Raw genomic sequence first — 23,825 nt, 5'->3', positions numbered from 1 at the left:
CATTACAGATTATGTTCTGTAACTTCCATCTGCTTCCAGACCATTTAGTTTACCCCTAGACTTCATGGGCTGACATAGGTTAAAAAAGAAAGAAAGAAAACTTCATAGCAAAAATCTTTGATTGATAATCCTACTCCAAAGAAACAACCCTAAAGAATGTTCTACGTCCACAGAGACATCACGTGAAATAATCACCACCACAACCAGTCTGGAAGACTGGATCTCTAACATTTGGAACATAATTAAGCAAATTCTCTAACCAACAGAATTCAAACGATAATGATGAAGCCTATGTAACAATGTGGGAACATGTCTGATTGAAAGAAACCACAAACGTCCACTGTGATCATAACCATGTAAGTTTCCAGAAGGAAATCCTGACGCATGGCTACAGCATGGATGGACCTGAGGACATCATGCTAAGCGAAGTGAGCCAGTTACGCAAAAATGCTGTGTGATTCTACTTATATGAGGTACTTAAAATAGAATCCTAGAGACAGAAAGGGTGGCTGCCAGGGGCTGGGAAGAAGGGAGAGTAGGGAGTTCTCTCATGGGTCTAGAGTTTCAGTGTTCTAAGAAGAGAATTCTAGAGATGGATGGTGGTGATTATTGTGCAACATGACAAATATATTTAATGCCACTGAACCGTTCACTTAAAAATAGTTAAGATGGTGGGGCGCCTGGGTGGCTCGGTTGAGCGTCCAACTTTGGCTCAGGTCATGATCTCACAGCTTGTGGGTTCGAGCCCCGTGTTGGGCTCTGTGCTGATGGCTCAGAGCCTGGAGCCTGCTTGAGATTCTGTGTCTCCCTCTCTCTCTGCCCCTCCCCCCCCCTTGCTCTGTCTCAAAAATAAACATTAAAAAAATTAAAAATGAAAATAGTCAAGATGGTAAATTTTATGTATATTTTACCACAATAAAAACAATTGGGAAAAAATGTCACAAAGTAGGTAAAACGGGAAGATGGCACGCAAAAATGAACTGTTACTATTGTGTTCTGTATACACATTATCTTTAAAATTTCCTTTAATATAGCAACACTACTGCTTTCATAACAGAAAGCACTGACAGAAAAAAAAAATCAGGGAAAAAATTTTTGAGATCTTTGGGTAGTTGTTATTTGCCCCAGGAAGTACCCAGGTAGTCATGGGAAAAACTTGTTTAACATCCTCGCACTTTATAATTTGCTATTGTTTTAAAAGTTTTTTTACTACAGATCATTGGGGGCCCCTAACCTTTCCAGTTTTAGGTTTTAGTTTAGGTTTATGTTTTAGGCCGGTCTTGGGTGCAGTCCATTCAATTTTCAGGCTGAGGGACTTGTGCCGGGATGGCCCCCGGGGCCCCGCAGCTCTTCTGAGAAGCGCATCTGTGTGGTCACAGGAGCCCCGGCCACCTCACCAGCTTATTCCATTTGCGTGAAAACTCCTCCCCATGGACCTGGGATAGTGATCCTGGTTTTGTCTTTCAACTCCAGGGCTAGGGTGGTTTTTTTTTTTGCTTTTTTTTTTTCTGTAAGTGATCAATTAATCACTAGAAATAGACATGTGGTGTACCTGGAAGTGGACCCAAATATCCGGGAGCCAAATGCTTCCAGTCCGGCAGAAGGGGACGCCTGGCGAAGGCTCGTGGGCCCAGCTTGGTGTGGAGCAGGAGACGGGGGCTCCTGCTCCCATCTCGACTGTGTGAGGAAGACCTGGATGTGCCTCCTGCTGTTCGGTGAGTGACACTTAAATGGTAGCGCTGTTTGGGGATAACAATGAAAACTAACGGCTATGCTTTTCACTGACAGAGCTAGACTGGTCCAAGAAGCTTGAGGTGGACTATTTTTGGACTTGACTTTGAGAACTTCCAGGCCCATATTTGACCTTGTTGGGAAGTTCCCTAAGCCCAAGCGTTGAGAAGAGGACCACCTGGGCGGTCCATCGGGAGCTGAAATGAACAACGTCAATTTCACGGTAACTGGCCTATATTGAGCAGGGACCCTGTGCTGGATGTTGCTGTGCTGCTTACCATGCATCAGCACGTCTGGTCCTCACAACCACTCTGTGAGCAGTACTCTAGGATTCCCATTTTTCAAAAAGCAAATTAAGATTCCTATAGTCTTAGGTGCTGGCCCAAAGCCACCTAGTGACTTGACCTGGCTTTTTTTTAGAAGTTCCAAATCAGCACAGACATGCCATAAATGCAGGTCTGAAATATGGGAACTGTCATTTCTTTCCCTAAACCAACCAAAATGTCCTGTGGGAGGAAACAGTCCTAAGTCTGTGGCTTTTTTTTTTTTTTTCCAATTTTCAATGGATTTCTTCTTCTTGATTAGGAAAGGTCTCCTCTTCTTGTGCAGAAACTCACCAGTGAGTAATGGAGAACCTTTCCAGCAAATTAGGAGACTTGAGAAATAGAAAATCCTTCATTTACCATTGGAAGACCAGCGCATTTCCAAATAGACTTTAAGCCAACACTACATAAATTCGAATTTCCTTAGAGGCAGCAGTTTTAATGTTGATAATCTCTAAGAGCAGTACTATTGGGTGGTTTCTGAGTAAACTTTAGACTCTCAAAAGTTTAGTTTTAGTGGTTTAATAAAACCTGAATCTGTATAGTTCTTTTAGCCGGGAAGTCTGAGGTCGAAGCACCCCTGGCCATCAGCTCACCACGCTCGTTCCACATGCATTGCCCAGAATCTCTGGTAGAGACAGTCACCCCGTGAAGCAGCCACTCTTAGGTGAGTAGTCGGGTCTGGGGTGAGGGCAGAGGTGAGGGGGGCTACCAAAGCAGTCCCTTAGGGGGACGGCCACCACGTGGCTGAATGGCTGGATAGGATTTTCAGAGTTAACTTCCTAAATTGTACTGGGGCTGCTGTACAAAGCCAGACTGGGCCTCCGAGAACTCAAAGGTACTGTCGGTAGGCACCCCCCTGCTTCCCCTCTCCTGTTGGATCTTTATCTTGCCACAGTGGATGAAAGGTCCACCTGGATCTTCCCCGCAGCAGTGAACAGCCCCAGAAAGGAGTCCGTGTGGAACATGGCCCACCAGGGCCCACTAGAGCGTGGGGCGAGGGCCCAGGGGCCATATCCTAACCCCAGCCGCCCCTGACCAAGTCTGTTCCTCTAAGAAGCCAGCTGTGCGGATTCACAGGTCAGATGGAGGGAAAGGCCTCAGTTACTTCCTCGGCTTTTCTTGGTCCCTCGGTAGGTGGAGAGGCCTGCGAAGGACCATACCGAAGACTGCTCTGGCCTCCCTCCCCAGCCTCTTCACAGCACCGCACCCCAGGGCCCCACCCAACGCAGTGGGTGTCTTTGAAGGGAGTCAGGCATGCAGTGCAGGGATCCCAGCACGCCTACCAGGCTGAATCCCTTTTTAAAAACCCCAGACTTGGGCAATGAGAAGGGGTGTTTTCAATATTTTATTAACAAACAAATTGGTAGAAGAACAATTTCTCTGGTAATCTCACCCCCCCCCCACCCCCATTTAACGTCCAGCATGTGGCCGCCATGATGGTCGGTGTCTAACCTGCTCTGCTAGCTGGGTTCTCAGCGGCCCCCTCGGCCTAGTTCAGTCATCCTCCCAAGGACTTTGGGGCAAGGAGAAAACTCCCCTCCTCAAGAGGGCGAGAGAGAGACAGAAGCTTCTGCTTGGAGGCCAGGGCCACAGAGGCAAGCCAGGCCTTATTCCTTTTGGAGGAGGGGCACAGGTTCTTCTTCTTAGGGCAGAGCACTTGTGCCCGCCCCCATCCGCCTTCCGGAGGAGGTGAGCCCAGCGTGGGAAAGCCCTGAGCGGAAGCTCAATGTTACGAGGACACCACTCTTTCCTCTTAGACCTGCTAAGAGGGCACCCGGCGATCTCTGTCAGCAGAGTGAGACTCTAGGACTAAAACAAAAGCCGAGCAGGAGCCCTTGTCTTGGCAAAACCTTGGGTGGATCAAATCGCAACACTGCACAGACCTAGTATCTACAGCGGTGAAGTGAGCAGACCGTCAACCTGTTGGGGAGTACGGAGGAGGAAGAGACTATTCCAGGTAAAACACTTGGTCGTCGAGTACCTTTTGTCCAAGAAGCTTGGCACTAACTCTATACCATGTCCTCAATTCTTCCACGAAGACAGCGTGTCCAACTCATCTCCGGGGTCCTCAGGGCAGGCGTTTGAGCTCAGTCTTCTTCCTCTAATGTCCGATAAAAATAACCCTACACGTGCATTACGTCTCTTCATAGTGTATTTACAGTAAGTAAAACGGCCCACCAGGCACACTCATGCCCTGCAAAATTGTAACAGCTGCTCAGGGACGCTCGTGCCCGTCACCAAGGCAGCAGGGTCCCCTGAGACTCCGAGAGGGACGAATGCACGGGGCGGCTGGCTCTGCTAGCGGGCCGCCCGGGGCCCACACCCCGTGCACAGCAGTGGCCTCTCAGAAGCAGACGATCCGCTTCTCATCTTGGAAGACTTTGGCCTCCTCTGGCTTTATCAAGTTTCCATTTAGGCTGTCGGGGAGAAACAAAGAACACAAAACATTAGCGGTTTGTAGGAGCCTTCCCGGGACGTGTTCCCGACACCCTCCTGTTCTTCACGTGGCCCAGAAGTTCCGGAACGTGCTCCATTCAGACACTTGCTTGGTAAGATTACTCCCTTCCAGCTGTTGTCGCTCTATGAACTGGGTCTCACCAAGGTCACCAATAGCCTCTAGGAGCCTGAACTTCATGACCTTGTCTCAGGCCTTGTCTGTCCCGTCCTTCACGGGCGTTTGGCTGTTCTCTCCCCTGCCTCCTTGAACCACCACATTTGCTCGGCTTGATTTCTTGCTCTCTGGTTTTCTCCTGTGTCTGCCACTCCACCTCCGTCTCCTCTCCCATGTTCTCCCGTACGTGGCCTCTAGATACTGGATTTCCTCTAGACTGGGGGCTTGGCCCTTTGCCCCAGCTGACCTCATCCCTACGTGAGTGGACCTGCGGCCCAGACCTCTCGCGTGTGGCTCCACTTACTTGACATCTTCACTCGGACGCCGCCCAGGGACCCTGGCTCAGTGCACGGGACCACTCTTTATCCATCTGTGCAAGGTAGCGACCTGGGGGTCGGCCTTGACCCCCTCATCTTCATAGTCTATCACAAAGTTCTATCTTATTCCCTAAACATCCCCAGAGTGCCTCCCTGGGACCTCTCCACGTCCTCACCACCACCATGGTGGTCTGAGCGCCATCGTCTCTTCTCTGGAGCGCTGCAGTGCCCTCCTGCCTGGTCCCTTCACACGTACTCTTCTGGCCTCTTCAAATCCATTTTCCTGGAGGAGCCAGAACGGTCTTTGTAATGCAAATCTGATCATACCCCTCTTTGCTTCACACCCCTCCACGACTTGCCATTGCTTTTAGGATATAGACCCGAATACGTGGCACGACCCACAGATCTCTTACGGTCTAGCCTACCCCCTCTCCTCCGCCCCCTGTTGCCCCTTCTCCTGCACCGTCTGAACCCCAGGGCCCACGGACATCTTGCCGTTTTTCAAGGGCACCAGGCCCCTTCCTGCCTCCGAGCCTTGGCATTATGCTATACCCTCTACCAGTCAGCCAATCAGACCTTCACATTTACTCGGCTGAATTTTGTCTAACAGACTTGGTGGCAGCGTTGGGATCTGAAGCGAACTTCCTCCGGCCTCCGGGGCCAAGAAGACCCACAGGCAGGGCGCCCTGCCAGCGCACTTCTGAGTTCAAGGTCAGCCTCGCCCGTTTCCCCATGTTTCCGGGGTGCCACCGGGGAGTCCCTCTCCATTCGTACTCCCCTCCTTGCATCGGAGCTCCCGCCCTAACAGGCTTGCCAGTCTAGGGTTAACGGGTCAGCACAGAGCGATGGGGGTGGGATGGGGGGAGGTTCTCAGCACCAGCCCTTACCCTTGGGTCAGCCCGCCAGTTCACGTTGGAATTCCTCCTCAGCTCCCATCCGCAGTCCCCATTTCCAGTCTGCAGTCTCCGTAGTGGAGACCACTGGGCGGGTCCGTGCTGGGAATGGCCGGTGGTGGGCACAGCCTTCTCTCTGCCAGCCCAGGCCGCGGTTAACAGGTTTTGGTTACCGCTGGCGTGTGAACGTTTGGGTTGTTTGGTGTAAACAAAGGCTCAGCTAACGGGATCCTTAAATTTTACAGACATGCCACCTTCCAGCCCACCTGCCCATTTTATGTCTGAACACGATGGTGCCAGGACCTGTGAATACCTACTGAAATGGCAAAACGTTACCAAAAACCACCTAGAAGTACAATGGCCACTATGGGGAACGTTCCCATTAGGCGTGAGGGCATTTAGAAGCGCATCTGAGAGCACGGGTTCCCCAAGTAAAACGCATTGGGATACCTGCGTAAATTGCTGCGTAAAGCAGCAGCTCTGAAAGGTTTCAAGATTCCAAAAACAGTTTCATTAAAAGGTTAATTAAAAGATTTAGCAAGAGACTAAACACGACACCACAAATATTAGTAATGTAGGGTCTTTGCATCTGCGTGTTTGTATGTACGTTATAAATACGACATATTGTCCCACCTCTGGATAGTACCGCTGACGTTAATTTGTAAAAGAGCTCTAGGCAGTTGGTTTTGTAGGGGCCAAGGACAGGCTGCTCCAAAATTTGCTGCGCTGGCATCCTGAAAAAATTTGTTGTAATGTTTTTCTTTCTTTTTGAGAGAGAGAGAGAGAGAGCACAAGCAGGGAAGGAGCAGAGAGAGAGGGAGATACAGAACCCGAAGCAGGCTCTGAGCTGTCAGCACAGAGCCCCACAGGGGGCTCGAACTCATGAACTGTGAGATCATGACCTGAGCCAAAGTCGGATGCCCAACCGACTGAGCCACCCAGACGTCCCCATGGCATACTGATTATTTTGAATAAAACTTATTTAAGAGACAGCCTGCGCAAGAAGGCCATTCGGACCCTCCTCTGTCCCCTGGAAGCAGGAAGTAAATCTCCCATCTGAAAGATTACCCTCCCTTTACCAGGGAGGTAAAGAGACCTTATTACCAGATAGGAAATTTAGAGGCAAGAAAGCTGTATAAACACCCCTTGTTAATTTTTACTAATATATATCACACCCCAAATTCTGTCGACAATTCCTTACTAATTGGAACTCCTGAAGTTAATTGAGTTTTCTCTGTCCTGCGGATTTTTTTTATGTTTACTTATTTATTTTTTTAGAGAGACAGGAGGAGACACAGAATCAGAAGCAGGCTCCAAGCTGTCAGCACAGAGCCCGACGCGGTGCTTGAACCCATGAACCGTGAGATCATGCCCTGAGCCCAAGTCGGTCACTTAACCTACTGAGCCACCCAGGTGCCCTGACCTGTCAATTCTTCATGGATTCATTTATTGTCTCTTTGTCTACAAAGTAGAAAAACTGCCTGCCTTGGCCATTTTGGCCCACTGTGCACTCATAATAAAACTCTGTGGTTTTCTCCCCTGGTTAATCTGTTTTATGCAAATTTAACTCTTAGCCCAGCTGGAAGACCTTGAAGGGTAGAGGACGAATTTCTCCTTCCCTTTGGTTGGCATTATCGGCAGGATACTAACTCACGGGACAGGTGCTTGCCTGGTATTGCTGCAGCTGAGATCCTGGGACCAGCAGAAGGTGAGATTTCTGACCACGTCGGCCTCCAGCCACCTCTGTCTGCGGGGTCTGGTGGAAGGAATGTGGTAAGAATCCTTCTGTCTCCAGATTTAGTTAGCAGGAGAAAATACTGTAGAACCAGTTCCTTGGGTGTAGCCACTTCTGGTAAAAACGTGGTACAATACTCCTTGGCTACTGATCATTTCCTCCCAGAGACGGTCACTGTTTTGTCTGTGTCTTCTGTGTTGAGTGTCACGGAGAGGAATTATCGTAGGACAGAACACAGGTATGGGCCCTGTAAACGCGCCGCTGGGGCCCGCCTCACAGACTAGCGAGGTCCCAGTCGCATCGGACCCGTGGCCATTTACACAAACCTTGCTGTGGTTAACGTGCACATGGGGTACAGGCTGTTGCTAGGAAACATCTTGGAAGCCAAAGCCACGAGTGGTCACAAGTCAGGCACCTAAAAGCTGTTAGAGTGCTTGTCATCTAACTCAAAGAACCCCCAGTAGGAGAAATTGGTCATGGAACAGGGTAGATTAAGCAAACATCTGGGGGGCAAGGTACACTGTGAAACACCGAAGGCACATCTCTCCTACGGATTAGTTTGGCCCCAGAGACCCAAGGCGTAGGCGGGGCTGTTAATATGAATATAAGAGAATTTTGCTTTCATCTGGTTCTGTGTCCTAAGAGCTTGGCTTTGTGACCTTTCTCTGGTTTCTGTCACGTGGAGGGCGCACCTACCAGGGTGCACCGTGGTGGCCAGTCCAACAGACCGGGGACCCAGAAACACAGTTATAAGCAGCATGCTCTGTCGGGGCCGTGCCGCCTCCCAAGAAAGTGTCAGGAGAGGTCCAAGCCCATAAGGGCCTCTGTTGCCTCAACCGCTTGCTTGTCAAGTGCTGGGAAATGCCACTCCATTAGCGTCTGCCTGTCCCAGATGAGCCTGGAGGTGTCTCACATTCTGGGGAGACGGGAGACACAGCACACGTGACCTCACTCTTCCGGCCGGCACAGTGAAGCTGTCTGCTTTCTCAGCCTGGTCCTGGAAGTAAACTTTTGGGTCACCGGGGCTGCCTCGTCTCTGCCCCTCTGGGACACACCTCTTTGGAGTTTTCCGTTAAGCCGCTTATGGTTTTGAGTCGCTACTGAAATTAGTAACATCCTATTTGTCAATGGCCAGGTACCAGATCGTTTAAATTGGCTATTGGAAAAAAAAAAATTCTTTATAAAAAGCTCTCAGTTATCTTAGAACGGCTAGCCTTAGGGATTCCCTTGACAACATAAAAGAACAAAAATTAGACTTAAGACAGATAAGTGTCCACCTCCGATGAAAACTCCCCTCTTAACATCCAGCCTGACCTCTAGGCTCAAAGTATAAAGGCTACTCTTTATATTTACTCTTTCAGTAAATGCTGAAAGCCAGAAAGTGACTTTAACAGAAGCACCAAGCACTTAGGACGACACAGGAGGGCTTGGTTTACCGTAATCGACCTCTGTCGGCCTTAGACTTTTTTGGACAATTGCCTTTGCAGATGTCTCCTGTCCCAATGCATGCCCCCCAAATGGCAGGAAATCTTCTATAAAGCCCTTTTTCCTCCACTTTCAGAAGATCCTACCAAATTTAGAGAAACATTAAAAAGATTTGACTATTCACCCACCTCCCCTTCACAGAGGAAAGAGATGACCAATAACATTTCTGCTTGGCCTTCTGACAAATGATCAGAGGAAGGTTGGTGTTCAGAGGCTAATAGAAGCCAAGGTTGACGTGTGTAACCGTGAAGAAGGCTTTTTGTTAAAATGCTTTGTACCATTCTGTTCATTCCCATTAATCCCCCTGATATATAGAAGCAAATTTAGGGGCACCGGGGTGGCTCAGTCAGTTAAGCCTCTGACTCTTGGTTTCAGCTCAGGTCATGATCTCACAGTTTGTGAGTTCAAGCCCCACATCGGACTCTGTGCTTACAGCACAGAGCCTGCTTGGGATTCTCTCTCTCCCTACCCCTTCCTGGTTCACTGTCTCCCTCCCTCTCCCTCAAAAAATATATAAAAATAATTTTTAAAAAAAGAAGCAAATTTAGTTAAAAAAGTGGGCCTGTCTCTTGATATTCAGGCTGGAATGATCTTTGTCTTACAAATCTCTACAAAACCAGACATGCAACTCCGCAAACAAATCAAAACCCACCTATCTTTACCAATCTCCAAACCTCTCTGGTTCCTCTCAAAATTTTTGTGGACATCATCAACGGTCAGGATATTGGGACAAAATTGCCATGTACTTAAGGAAAAAAGAGTACATTTTTTTCCCAGATGAATCAAGCATTTTATTTAATTATAACCAAGTACTCACGTATTCTCTTTAAATGCTGCGTGTAGGCAGAAATAATATTCAGGCCCATATTGAAAATATTGCCCTACCAGTTTCCAGAACATTATTCACCATTCAGGACCCAAGCTGTTGAGACTTAAGACTTCACCCATATCACTTTGAATTTCTTGATATCTTGCCCTGTGTTCTATCACCCAACAGAACAATTAATTCAGCTTCCTAGAAACATTTGAATAATAGGGGCGCCTAGGTGGCTTTATAGGTTAAGCGACTGACTCTGGATTTCGGCTCAGGTCATCATCTCACTGTTCATGGGATTGAGTCCGGAGTCGGGATCCTTGCTGACAGGGTGGAGAGACTGCTTGGGACTCTCTGTCCCTCCCTCCCTCTCTCTCTGCCCCTCCCTCGCTCACTTGCTCTCTCTTTCTCAAAATAAATAAGTAGACATTTTTTTTTAAATTTTTTTTTCAACGTTTTTTATTTATTTTTGGGACAGAGAGAGACAGAGCATGAACGGGGGAGGGGCAGAGAAAGAGGGAGACACAGAATCGGCTCCAGGCTCCGAGCCATCAGCCCAGAGCCTGACGCGGGGCTCGAACTCACGGACCGCGAGATCGTGACCTGGCTGAAGTCGGACGCTTAACCGACTGCGCCACCCAGGCGCCCCAGTAGACATTTTTTAAGAATTAAAAAAGGAACATTTAAATAATAGTTAGATATATGCCCAATAACCCCTCCATGTTTTCAAAAGTGAAGAATGTTACTAGCGCAAAAAAAAAGGTAGAAAAAAAGAAGTCTTTGCATTCTTTCTCTGTCCCTTAATAGGTCTTTGAAATGTAAACACAGAGGTCTTCTTAAAATACAAACTGCTGGGTCACCTGGGTGGCTCAGTCTGTCAAGTGTCCGACTTCGGCTCAGGTCATGATCTCACAGTTTGTGGGTCTGAGCCCCGCATCGGGCTCTGTGCTGACAGGTCAGAGCCTGGAGCCTGCTTTGGATTCTGTGTCTCCCTCTCTCTCCACTCCTCCCCAACTCATGCTCTGTCTCTCTCAAAAATAAACAAACATAAAAAATAAATAAAGTAACATACAAATTGCTAACAGGGATCTTGTGCCCAGACTCCAGCACCTCTGGTAACAGGCAGATAATGCTCCAAATCACCTCGGACAAAACTTAGATACGTTCTCTATAAATTTTCTACCCCCATCTTCTCTAGCACCTAAGAGCCCTTCTTTGAAATGCAAACTTTAGAGGGAAGTTGTTCATCAAAAAGAGAGAGAGGGACGTACTTGGAAATTGGGCCCATCATCTGTCTACAAACATTAGTAAATCTGAAAGCCATAAGAATTTGTTTGCATCTGTTCTGTGTATTTGTATGTGTGTCCGTGTATGTTGTAAATGTGTGATATTTTCTCTACCTCTGGATGGTATGGTTTGAAGGGAAGCTCCAGTAAGGATGGGGCATTCTAAAACTCAGAAAGCTAGACAGAAAAAAACATTTGGGTTAAAGTGAGCTGGGAAAATATTTGGTGTTAAAGCTAATTTAAGGTTATTGATTTAATTAAAATAGACCTGTCTTTAGAGTTACCAGCATTTAAAAAAGTTTTTTTTTCTAATGTTTATCTTTTTTTTTCTAATGTTTATTTTTGAGAGAGAGAGACAGAGCTGAAGCAGGGAAGGGGCAGAGAGAGAGGGAGACACAGAATCTGAAGCAGGCTCCAGGCTCTGAGCTGTCAGCACAGAGCCTAACATGGGGCCTGAACCCACAAACTGCGAGATCATGACCTGAGCTAAAGTTGGCCACTTAACCAACTGAGCCACCCAGGTGCCCCTGGAGCATTAAATATGAAACTTTTATTCTGCTTTTGTTTACTGAAAGATTAGTTTCATGATATCTCTGTTGCAAAATCTGTCAGAAAAAACAAAAAAACTAAACAGAATAATGGTTGAGTTTGCCTATGAAGTTTGATGGGTACTCCACATATAATTGTTAAGAACAAGTAGATTAAATAGATGTAAATAAGATTAAATAGATGTAAATAAGATATAAAGATGTAAATAGATAAGATGTAAATAAGATAAATAGCTTCCAAATTCTTTTTTGGTGGTAACCCAAAACGTTAAAGTTTTGCTAAGTTACATGGTAAGGTAAATTCACTGAAAATCTAGATCACTTCCAAATAAGAAAACACTAAGTATTAACATAGGTTTATCCACTTTTCTCTTTAGTTTCTCTGTGTGCAACAGATTTGCACGTGTTAGCAAAACCTGTTTTGTGCTCTTGTACCATGAAAAAACACATTTCTAACTATGAAATGTATTCGTAAATTCACCAATCTAGGGGCGCCTGGCTGGCTCAATCTCAGAGCCTGGCGACTCTTGATCTCAGGGTTGTAAGTTCAAGCCCCAGGTTGGGCATGGAGGTTAAAAAATTAAAATATAGGGGCACCTGGGTGGATCAGTCAGTTAAGCGTCTGACTTTGGCTCAGGTCATGATCTCGCGATTTGTGGGTTCGAGCCCTGTGTCAGGCTCTGTGCTCACAGCTCGGCACCTGCTTCGAATTCTGGGTCTCTCTCTCTCTCTCTCTCAAAAATAAACAAACATTAAAAAAAAAAAAAAGGCATCTGGGATCCCAATTAAAAGGGTCCTGTTGGTCACAGTCTAGAGCCTGGTGGTGATTAGGTATTTTGGAAACATCACCAGAGAAAAACAGCTCTTGAGCCCCATTGGAAAGGACCTTACAAAGCACTCCTGAACATGGACAGTGCTGCACAATCAGAAGGCACTGAGCCTGGGGTACATATCACAGGGCTCAAGAGGGCTCCTCCTGAGCCCTGGTCCCATGCAGACGCTGGAGACCCACAAATCAAACTGACAAGGAAAAGAAACAGCCGCCCCCAAGGTAGACGGCTTCTGCTCAAGACACCTGATCAAGGCTTCATACATGAACTGAACATGACACGCTTTCTCCTCTTTCCTTCACTCTGGCATCGGCTAGGAAAGGTAATGCCCTTATCTTTATTTCCCAGGCCACCCTCTGGACTTTGGAGCAACCTTTTATTTCAGGCCGGGAGAAAATCTTTTTTATCATTGGTCAACTCCTGTGAATTTACACCATGAGTTGGAAAGGACCTCCCAGGAGGCTTTCATGATTCAGAACTCTGTTTGGCAGACCCCTACTTCTCTGTTTAGGGATAAATACAAACGGAGCTATGAACAGGAACTTCTCCTTAATTCTTGAAATTCTTGCAACAACTGCCCAACAATGATCCCTAGACTCTCTGGCCAGTGTTGTTCTTGAGAATAGAATAGAATAGAATAGAATAGCCCTTGATTATCGTTTAGCTGAGCAAGGAGGTGCCACCTGGATTACACTCCTGGGAAAGCTGAAACTCGATTACATCATATCCCAAAACAAGGCGCTTGCCTTAAGAAGATGACTCCTTCCACAGGGTCTTTCTTTGATTTGTCTGATTTTGATGGCATTGGGTCTTGGAGACCAGGGCTTCAAAGTACCCTGCAAACATTGGGGAAGACCCTGCTTATCATAATCATAAGAATCGCCCTGGTGCGTTATATTTTCTTAAATGCTTTAAATGCATGTTTGAGGCCTCCAACCGCTAAGCAAATGGTCTCCCTCAGACTGGACTGTCCAAAAAGGTACAAAGAGGACAAAGTGACTTAACAGAATGTAAACCTGAGCTCGTAACCTGTGACTGTCACAGAGACAAAGCGAAAACATCAGGACCTGAGAATGCCACGCACAGGATCAACAAAGGCTTCGAGAACTACAGAGCAGTAGCTGAGAGGGGCGCTAATGCCCTAAAGTTTGATCACAGCTCTCAGCAAAGTGGAGAGGCCGGTCCGAAAGGGGGCCACTGTTTTGTTTTTTGGGTTTTTAAAAAATTTTTTTTTCATGTTTATTTATTTTTGAGACAGAGAGAGAGCATGAACGGGGGAGGGTCAGAGAGAGAGGGAGACACAGAATCTGAAGCAGGCTCCCGGCTGTCAGCACAGAGCCTGACAGGGGCTCGAACTCATGAACCGCAAGATCATGACCTGAGCCGAAGTTGGACGCTTAACCGACTGAGCCACCCAGGCGCCCCGGGGACCACTGTCACACACACACACACAGGCCCAAAATAGCATCGCTTAGGTTAAGGCCCCAAATCAGTAACCAGTTAATACCTAACCTAACTCCAACCTAATTTTAACACCCCAGGAATGAATGTAGCCTTTAATCAGTCAGCATAGAATTTCCTGGTCAACACTAGGAAATTTACTGTCAGACCTTCCTGCTCCCCCGAGGAGGGCAACCTTGCTTACAACGATGTACTCTCTGCTAATAAATTCTTCCTTATTGATGTCCTCTGCCTTTAAGAACCTTTCTCCTGTTTGGCTCAGCAGAGCTCCCCTCTACTTTCTGGAAGGAATGCCGCCCAACTCAGGAACTGCTTGCTAAAGCCCATCAGACCTTCACCTTTACTCACTTGACTTTTTTTTTTTTTTTTTTTAAACACCATGACCCAGGCTCCATCCTCAAAGAGCTCACAGTCTGGAGCAGACAGCCTCCCAGGAAGCTACTCCAGCGGTATGATAGATGCCGCGCAATGTCAGGGCATTGTTCACCCTGCCTCCTGTCTCTGAAGCAGAACTCACTTGGGGCATCAGACCGCAAGTTTTCATGGGACAGGGATGAGGTAGAAATCAATGTCAGCACGAACAACGAGTCCCTGTGCCCCTGGTGACTGCGGACAGAGCTGCTCCCTGATCCCCACAGCCCTGGACAGGGCCGACGCGACAGGACGTCACTAAGCCTGGTTCCATGACATCACTCACACACACGCCTCTAGGCCCTGGGTAGCACACCTTCAAGCTAAAGACATCTGGCCCTGCACACGTAGTTCCTTGTATAGGAACAGTGGTCATTCCAAGGCAACAAATGCACATTTTTCAAGGCGGACAGAGTTAAAGCAGCTACGTGTTCTTACAACTGTCCTAAATCAGCCTCCGAGAAAAGTAGAGGCCAACTGTTGTCTGCAAACTTCTGCAGCCTGGCCTGCCCCCTCCTCCCCCTCTGCCTGCTGTTCTCGAACCACAGAGTCAGCAAGAATTGACGTGCTTCTAGGGAAGGGACCACGGGCAGGAGGGGGGCTGGCGATTAATGCAAACCAGAGTTCCAACAGCTCCCACATGCCTTGCGGACTCAGGAGCGGGCACAGGGTCACACGCACCCAAGCCCCAGCGTCCTCCGTCAGCCTTGCTGGAGCTGGGCTCTCCCCTCTAGGACAGCGTCTTCCAAATGTTTTTTCAAGCACGACCCAAACGAGAATTACATTTTACGTCTTGAACCAGCATCCACGCAGGCACACGTACCCACACCTGACCCAAGATTCTAAAATAACACTTCGTGCTGTGCACGGTGACTTTTGGTGTTCTGCTCGACCTCGTTTTCCAAATAATGTGCTGGTTGCAACCCGCCCAACTGATTTTATGATGCACTAACAAGTTCCAAAGCAAAGTTTAAAAAACGCTGTTCTGGGAGCCCAGGTCAAGGAGCTGTACCTCGATGTACTTTTTTTTGGCTGGGAAATTCTCCCCCGGCAGGACGAAATGAGGTAGTTGATGAGTAACTACCCCCTGAGCTGAGGGTTTGAGTTCACGGGGAGGCTGCTCCTTGGACCTCAGGGAAGCCACGGGGAGAGCGTGAACCCCTCCTGTGGCCCGTGTCCTCAAGGGAAATGTGGCTGTGCCCCCCACCATGCTAGGTGCCCCACATGGTCACGCTGCACGGCTGTCTCATGCCGAGGGCTGAGGCTCACGGCACACTCCAGAGCGCTGGGGAGCCTGCTCAGGGCCCCCTGTCCGCAGCCCCGGTGAGCCAGTGCTCTCAAGCCATCAGGACCCTTTCTGTCCGCCTAACCGCCACATCCCCAGCACCCAGGCCGCTGCCACACCTGTCACTGATGGGAACTCCCCCTACCCTGCCCACACAGTCCACAGGCCGGGACCCACTTAGGGGGGACGATGTATGGGTCTTATGAGGCAGTAACGAAGTGGAGTGGGGCTCAGTGTTGTAGAAGCAAAACAATCCAGCTCCCTCCCACTAGCATAACAACTCCTCCAAGCAGAAATAAGAAGAAAGAGCACAAGTCGGAGCAAATCCAGCAGGGAAGTGTCTCCTCAAGCCTGGCAAAGCCCAGAAAAGGAGAAGAAGGGGCCCCAAACGCCAGCTACCCCATCCACATCTCAGCCTCCTGAGTCCCTGAGTGATTCACTCTCAGCAGGATCCCTTTCCTGGGCCATCTGCCCCGTGCATAGCGGGGAGGTAGAGGAGGGCAGGGCACCTACGAGGGGAGCCCCAGGCCACAGAGTCAGGCAGCCTGGACCAGATTCCAGCTTCTCCTCTTAGGTGGCACCTTGGGCAAGTATTCCCTCACTGCTCTGGGCTCAGTTTCTGCCTCTGTGAAGTGGAAATACTACCAGCCTGCTTTCCGGGACTACTGGAAACATGAGGAATAAGTGGCACATGCTCTAAATTGTGCCTGGCGCCCAGTCAGGGTGCTGAGTAGGCAGTCAATGTTCTCATTACTACGACTGGCGCATGTGTCTTACCAAATCTCCATTATGCCAGTGTTCCTCTGTAATGCGTCTGCCAGCTGGGCAATCCCCTTGGCCGTGATCTGGTTCTGGATAAGCCTGAAAGAAGAACATATCTTGTATCAGATACATGATACTGGATTAAATCTGCCCCTCCGTTAAGGAGTGGTAAGGGCATGGTGGGCATGAGACGGGGTCCGGGGAAGCGCTGTGTCCACGTGATGTTTAATCTGGCTGAGGCTGTCCAGATCAGATCTACAGGGCATGTTTTAAGACGTTTAATTTTTTGGTACATTTCTAGAGTGAGCCTAATAGATCTGTGCACTCACACGTAGATAATTTAATACACGAACCCAGATATGTATGTGTCGGCATTTTTCCCATTTTTTCCTGCAGGGAGGGAAGAGGACGATTCTCCTTCCACTCGTGGGTCCCAGTGGGAAAGCATCGATAATGGGGCCTCTGAGGGTGCACCCCATTATGTCTAGTTGCAGTGATCCAAATGAAACCAAGGTGTCCAATAGAGCTGGGGAGCCCGGGAGATCTCTGAAGTGCTCCCCTGAGCAGCTATGCTTCCGACCCAAGAAATACACCCAAGAAATTCACCCAAGGCACTGAGGTGTCTCTGCTTCATCACAGGCCCACTCCTCACTCCTGGCTATTGGTAGAATAAAAGCCTACTGCTCAACTTGACCCTAAGAAATCCTGGCCACTGACCCAAGAACACAACAGCCCCACCAGGAAGACAGGGTTGCCCCGTCATGATTGATGAGATTATAGAAATTAGGCGAGAAGGGGCCAACCCCATGAAGAGGCAGTCAGTGCAGTGGTTCAAAGCTCCCCTCCTACACACACACCCTCCACCCCCTACTTCTCAGCCACAGATCCTTGAAGAAATAAGCTTACACTATCTATGCCTCGGTTGCCTGATCTGTAAAATGGGAGTAACCAAGGTTTCAGTGGGAGGATGTATATGTAGGAAGTAGTCCTCACGGTCTCTGCCACAGCACCCGATGGCAGGGAGCACCTGTCACCATTACTGCCCGAGCACACGGGACTGTGGCTGTGCTGTGGAGGGGCCCCAATCTCCCAGCCACATGCCCCAAAGGGGGGCGCCTGGGCTCAGTGGCAGAGGTGATGACTCCCTGGTAAGAACGACCACAATGTAACTCGGACATTTTTGCAAGAGGAGCAAAGATAGAACCTAGAAGTGAGCAGAGAATCGTGCATTCAGCCAAACTCTGCTGCTTCCTAATCCCCTCCTTCACGATTGCCACCACCACCACCACCACCTACACTTTGCTGGGTGAGCTGCTTCCAGCCAAGACCTGGCAAGAGGCCGGGCAGGAAGGGAGCCAATGAGTATGGCAGTGCTCAGGCGCACCTGTCCCCTGGGGCCACCTTTGAAGACAAGGGCCAGTGTGATCTGTGCACCACCCAACAGCCAAGACTCGCTCTCTAGCCCTGTTCTAGCTCTGTTCTCCCTCCAGGCCGGGCCCCAAGGGAAAGAGATAAAAGAAAGTCTACAGGCCAGAAAAACAACAGCAAAACAGACATAAAAGTAGCACAGTCTGGCTGTTTTGCAGAAATTAACAAGGTTATCTAAAACTCATACAGAGGCGTGCCTGGGTGGCTCAGTCGGTTAAGCGTCCAACTTCAGCTCAGGTCATAATCTCTCGGTCCGTGAGTTCAAGCCCCACGTCGGGGTCTGGGCTGATGGCTCAGAGCCTGGAGCCTGTTTCCGATGCTGTGTCTCCCTCTCTCTCTGCCCCTCCCCCATTCATGCTCTGTCTCTCCCTGTCTCAAAAATAAATAAAACTTAAAAAAAAATTTTTAATAAAAAAATAAAATAAAAATAAAAATAAAACTCATACACAAGCACAAGGGACCCAGAATAGCCCAAACAACCTTGAGAAAGGAGGACAGAGTTGGGAGACTCACCCTTCCTGATTTCAAAACTTACTGCACAGTTAGAACAATCAGGACAGTGTGATCCTGGCATAAAGACAAACAAACGGATCAATGAACTAGAATAGAATGTCCAGAAATACACCCATACATTTATGGTCAATTGAGTTTTGGCAAAAGCGTCAGGGCCATTTAACAGGGAAAGACAGTCTCTTCAACAAGCGGTGCTGGAACAGTGGGACATGCCAAAGAAGGAGTTTGCACCCTTTGCCTCATATCACACACAACAATTAGCTCCAGAAATTAGCGTTTAGGATCAAAGACCTCAATGCAAGAGCAAAACTATAACACTTAAAGGAAATCTTAGGTGTCAATCTTTGTGACCTTGGATTACGCAACAGTTTCTCAGTAAAGTATCTAAAGCACAAACAACCAAAGAAAAAATAAATTGGACTTCCATCAAAATGAACAGTGTTTGTGCTTTAAAGGTCACTAACAAGAAAGTGGAAAACCCCACAGAGGAAATACGTGTAAATCATGTATCTAGTAAATGTCTAGTATGCAGGATGTATAAAGAGCTCCAATAATTCAGCAATAAAGAGGCAGATAACCCAGGGTGGTCGGTTGGTTAAGCGTCTGACTCTTGATTTTGGCTCAGGTCATGATCTCAAGGTTTGTGGGTTCGAGCCCTGTTTCGGGCTCTGCGCTGACAGTGCCTGCTTAGGATTCTCTGCCCTTCCTCTGCTCGCACGCGTGCACCTGCTCTCTTCCCGCCCTCCCTCTCTAAACCTTAAAAAAAAAAAAAAAAATGGCAAACAAAATTTAAAATGGGCAAAGGATGTGGAGACATTTCTCCAAGAGAGACACACAAAAAGATGCCCAATGTTAGTGGGCTTGAAAATCAAAATTAGTTAGTGGAAATGAAAATCAAAACCACAATAAGACACCACTCCACACCCACTAGGATGGCAAGATTCAAAAAGATAGACACTAACGAGTGCTGGTAAGGATGTGGAGAAATGGGAGCCTTCCTACGTGACTGGCGGGAACCTAAAGTAGAGCAGTCACTCTGGAAAACACTTCGGCAGTTCCTCAAAAAGTTCGGAACAGAGTGGCCATTTGCCCCGGCAATTCTATTCCTAAGCATATACCCAAGAGAAATGAAGACGTATGTCCACACGCGGACATGCACACGGATGTCAAAGGCATCATTATTCACAACAATCGAAAAGGCAACGTTATTCACAACAACCAAAAAGTAGAAACAACCCAAATGTCTACCAGCTGATGAACAGACAAAATGTGGAATATCCATATAACGGAGTATCGGCCCTACGGCGCAATGAAGTTCTGACACGTTCTAGGATGTAGATGGCCCTTGAAAACCCACGTAAGTGAAAGAACACAGACAACGAGTCACACGTTGTAGGATTCCATTTCCAGGAAATGCCCAGAACAGGCGAATCCACAGAGACAAAAAGTAGATTAAGGACCGGGGGAGAAGGATGGGGAGGCTTAATGCACACTGGTATATTCCAGTGGGGGCAGTGGGGAGGTAAAACTGTCCTACAACTAGATCGTGGTGATGGTTGCACAACTTTGTGAATACGCTAAAAACCACTGACCTATACATTTTACTGTCTTTTTAAGATTTTATTTTTTTAAGTAATCTCTACACCCAGCGTGGGACCGGAACTTCCAAACCTGGAGATTGAGAGTCATACACTCCACTGACCAAGCCAGCCAGGGGCCCCTGACCTGTACATTTTTAAAGGGTGAATTTTATGCACGTCCATTTTATCTTACAAAATATCTTCTCTTGGGGCATGTGGATGGCTCAGTTGGTTAAGCATCTGACTTTGGCTCAGGTCATGATCTTCTGGTTCCTGAGTTTGAGCCCCGCGTTGGGCTCTCTAATTAGCACAGAGTCCACTTCAGAGCTTCTGTCCCTGTCGCCTTCTGCCCCTCCCCCACTCTCACTCACACGTTCTCTCTCAAAAAGAAGTAGGCTTTAAAATATACTAAAGAGAGAGAAATATATTACTGAGACAGCACATGCGTGCACACACGCAAGCATGAGCTAGGGAGGGGCGGAGAGCGAGGGAGAGAACCCAAGCAGGCTCCATGTGACAGCACAGAGCCCAACATGGGGCTCGATCTCACAAAAATTGGGAGATCATGACCGGAGCTGAAATCAAGAGTCGGGTGCTCAACCGACTGAGCCACCCAGGCACCCCTCAAAAAATGTTTTTGCATTTAAGATTTCATTTTTTAATTTTTAAAAAATATTTATTTTTGAGAGACAGAGAGAGAGAGAGAGAGAGGATAAGCAGGGGAGGGGCAGAGAGAGACACACAGAATCCGAAGGCAGGCTCCAAGCTCCGAGCTGTCAGTACAGAGCCCGACGTGGGGCTCAAAGCCACGAACTGTGAGATCATGACCTGAGCCAGAGTCAGTCGCTTACCTGACTGAGCCACCCAGGCACCCCTTAAGATTTTCTTTTTAAATAATCTCTATACCTAACACAGGGCTCACACTTACAAAGCCAAGATCAAGAGTCGCATGCTCTATCAACAGTGCCAGCCAAGCACCCCATCTCAAAAAACATTTTTCAAAAGTAGAACAGGAGAATTACAGGCCAAAATCCCTCATGAAACTAGATGCAAAAATTCTCAATAAGATACTAGCAAATCAAATTCAACAGTACATTAAAAGAATTATTCACCATGATCAAGTGGGATTCATTCCTGGGCTGCAGGGCTGGTTCAGTACTCGCAAGTCAATCAATGTGATACACCACGTTAATAAAAGAGAGGATAAGAACCCTATGATCCTGTCAATAGATGGAGAAAAGCATTTGACAAAATACAGCACCCTTTCTTGATAAACACCCTCAAGCAGGTTGAGATAGAAGGAACATACATTAACATCATAAAAGCCATATACGAAAGGCCCACAGCTAATTATCATTCTCAATGGGGAAAAAGAGCTTTCCCCCTGAGATCAGGAACATGACAGGGGTGTCCACTCTCACTACTGTTGTTCAACATAGTGTTGGAAGTCCTAGTCTCAGCAATCAGACAAAATGAAATAAAAGGCATCCAAATTGGCAAAGAAGTCAAACGTCCACTCTTTGCAGACGACATGATACTTTACCTGGAAAATCCAAAAGACTCCACCAAAAAACTGCTAGAGCTGATACAGGAATTCAGCAAAGTCACAGGATATAAAATCAATGTACAGAAATCGGCTGCATTTCTATACACCAATAATGAAGCAACAGAAAGAGGAAGCAAGGAATGGATCCCATTTACAACTGCACCAAAAACCATAAATACCTAGGAATAAACCTAACCAAAGAGGTAAAAGATCTGCATACTGAAAACTATCGAAAGCTTATGAAAGAAAGTGAAGAAGACACAAAGAAATGGAAAAACATTCCATGCTCATGGACTGGAAGAACAAATATTGTTAACATGTCAATACCACCCAAACCGGTCTACACATTCAATGCAATCTCTATCAAAATAGCACCAGCATTCTTCACAGAACTAGAACAAACAATCCTATCATCTGTGTGGAACCACACAAGACCTCGAATAGCCGAAGTAATGTTGAAGAAAGAAAACCAAAGCTGAGGCATCACAAACACAGACTTTAACTTTTACTACAAAGGTGTAAGCATCAAGACAGTATGGTGTTGGCATAAAAACAGACCACAGATCAATGGAATAGAATAGAGAACCCAGAAATGGACTGACAAATATATGGCCAACTAATCTTCGACAATCAGGGAAGAACATCCAATGGAAAAAAGATAGTCTCCTTAGCAAACGGTGCTGGGAGAACTGGACAGCAACATGCAGAAGAATGAAGCTAGACCACTTTCTTACACCATTCACAAAAATAAACTCAAAATGGATAAAGGACCTGAATGTGAGACAGGAAACCATCAGAACCCTACAGGAGAAAACAGGCAGCACCCTCTTTGATCTTGGCTGCAGGAACTTCTTACTTAACATGTCTCTGGAGGCAAGGGAATTGAAAGCAAAAATGAACTATTAGGACCTCATTAAGATAAAAACCTTCTCCACAGCAAAGGAAAGAATCAGCAAAACTAAAAGGCAACCAATAGAAGATATTTGCAAATGACATATCAGATAAAGGGTTAGTATCCAAACTCTATGAAGAACTTATCAAACTCAACACATGAAAAACAAATAATCCAGTGAAGAAATGGGCAAACGACATGAACAGACACTTTTTCAAAGACATCCGGAGGGCTAACAGACACATGAAAAGATGCTCAACATCATTCTTCATCAGGGAAATACAAGTCACAATCACAATGAGATATTATCTCACACCAGTCAGAGTGGCTAAAATGAACAACTCAGAAAACAACAGAGGTTGGAGAAAATGGAACACTTTTGCACTGCTGGTGGGAATGCAAACTGCTACAGCCACTCTGGAAAACAGTGTGAAGATTCCTCAAAAAATGAAAAATAGAACTACTCTACAACACAGCAATTGCATTACTAGGAATTTACCCAAAGGCTACAAAAATGCTGATTCAAAGGGGCACACGCACCCCAATGTTTATAGCAATGCTATCAACAATAGCCAAATTATGGAAAGAACCCAAATGTCCATTGACTGATGAATGCATAAAGAAGATGTACAAACATAAAATGGAATACTACTCGGCAATGAAAAAGAATGAATCTTGACATTTATAACAATGTGGATGGAACTGGAGGGTATTATGCTAAGCAAAATCAGTCAGTCAGAGAAAGACATATATGATTTCAGTCATATGTGGAATTTAAGAAACACACCAGATGAACATAGGGGAAGGGAAGGGAAAAATAAGATAAAAACAGAGAGGAAGGCAAACCATAAGAGACCCTTAAATACAGAGAACAAACTGAGGATTGCTGGAAGGGGTGGGGTTGGGAGGTGGATTAAATGGGTGACAGGCATTGAGGAGGGCACTTGTTGGGATGAGCACTGGGTGTCATACACAAGAGATGAATCACTGGGTTCTACTCCTGAAGCCAAGACTATACTGTATGTTAACTAACTTGAAGATGGATGGATGGATGGATGGATGGATGGAAGGAAGGAAGGAAGGAAGGAAGGAAGGAAGGAAGGAAGGAAGAAAGAAAAGGACTCAAAAAGAAAAAAAAAGGAAACAAAACAGATGAACATATGGGAGGAGGGAAAAGAAAGAGGTAAGTAAAACAGAAGAGCCTCTTCAGCATAGAGAACAAACTGAGGGTTGATGGAGGGAGGCGGGTGGGAGATGGGCCACGTGGGTGATGGGCATTAAGGAGGGCATTTGTTGCAATGAGCATTGGGTGTTGTATGTGATGAATCACTGAATTCTACTCCTGAAACCAATATTGCACTGTATGCTAAC

The 23,825-nt window shown here is 47.0% G+C and overlaps 1 protein-coding gene across 3 annotated transcripts in view; it reads right to left on the bottom strand.

Annotated features, from left to right (window-relative positions):
- Positions 1 to 3,388: 3,388 nt before the first annotated feature.
- Positions 3,389 to 23,825, bottom strand: part of NOD1 (nucleotide binding oligomerization domain containing 1) — a 77,336-nt gene continuing 56,899 nt past the window's right edge. For all 3 annotated transcript variants that reach the window (XM_027075197.2, XM_027075196.2, XM_027075201.2), the window contains 2 exons: positions 16,511 to 16,594; positions 3,389 to 4,474 (listed from right to left, as the gene is read on the bottom strand). In XM_027075197.2, coding sequence (XP_026930998.1) covers positions 4,402 to 4,474; positions 16,511 to 16,594 — 157 coding nt within the window. In that variant the 3' untranslated portion in view covers positions 3,389 to 4,401. The remainder of the gene's footprint in view (positions 4,475 to 16,510; positions 16,595 to 23,825) is intronic.

Source organism: Acinonyx jubatus, chromosome A2 (assembly GCF_027475565.1).
Source record: "Acinonyx jubatus isolate Ajub_Pintada_27869175 chromosome A2, VMU_Ajub_asm_v1.0, whole genome shotgun sequence".
Lineage (NCBI taxonomy): Eukaryota > Metazoa > Chordata > Mammalia > Carnivora > Felidae > Acinonyx > Acinonyx jubatus.
The sequence above is the reverse complement of the archived record's forward strand: the minus strand, read 5'-3'. Positions and strand labels throughout refer to the sequence as shown.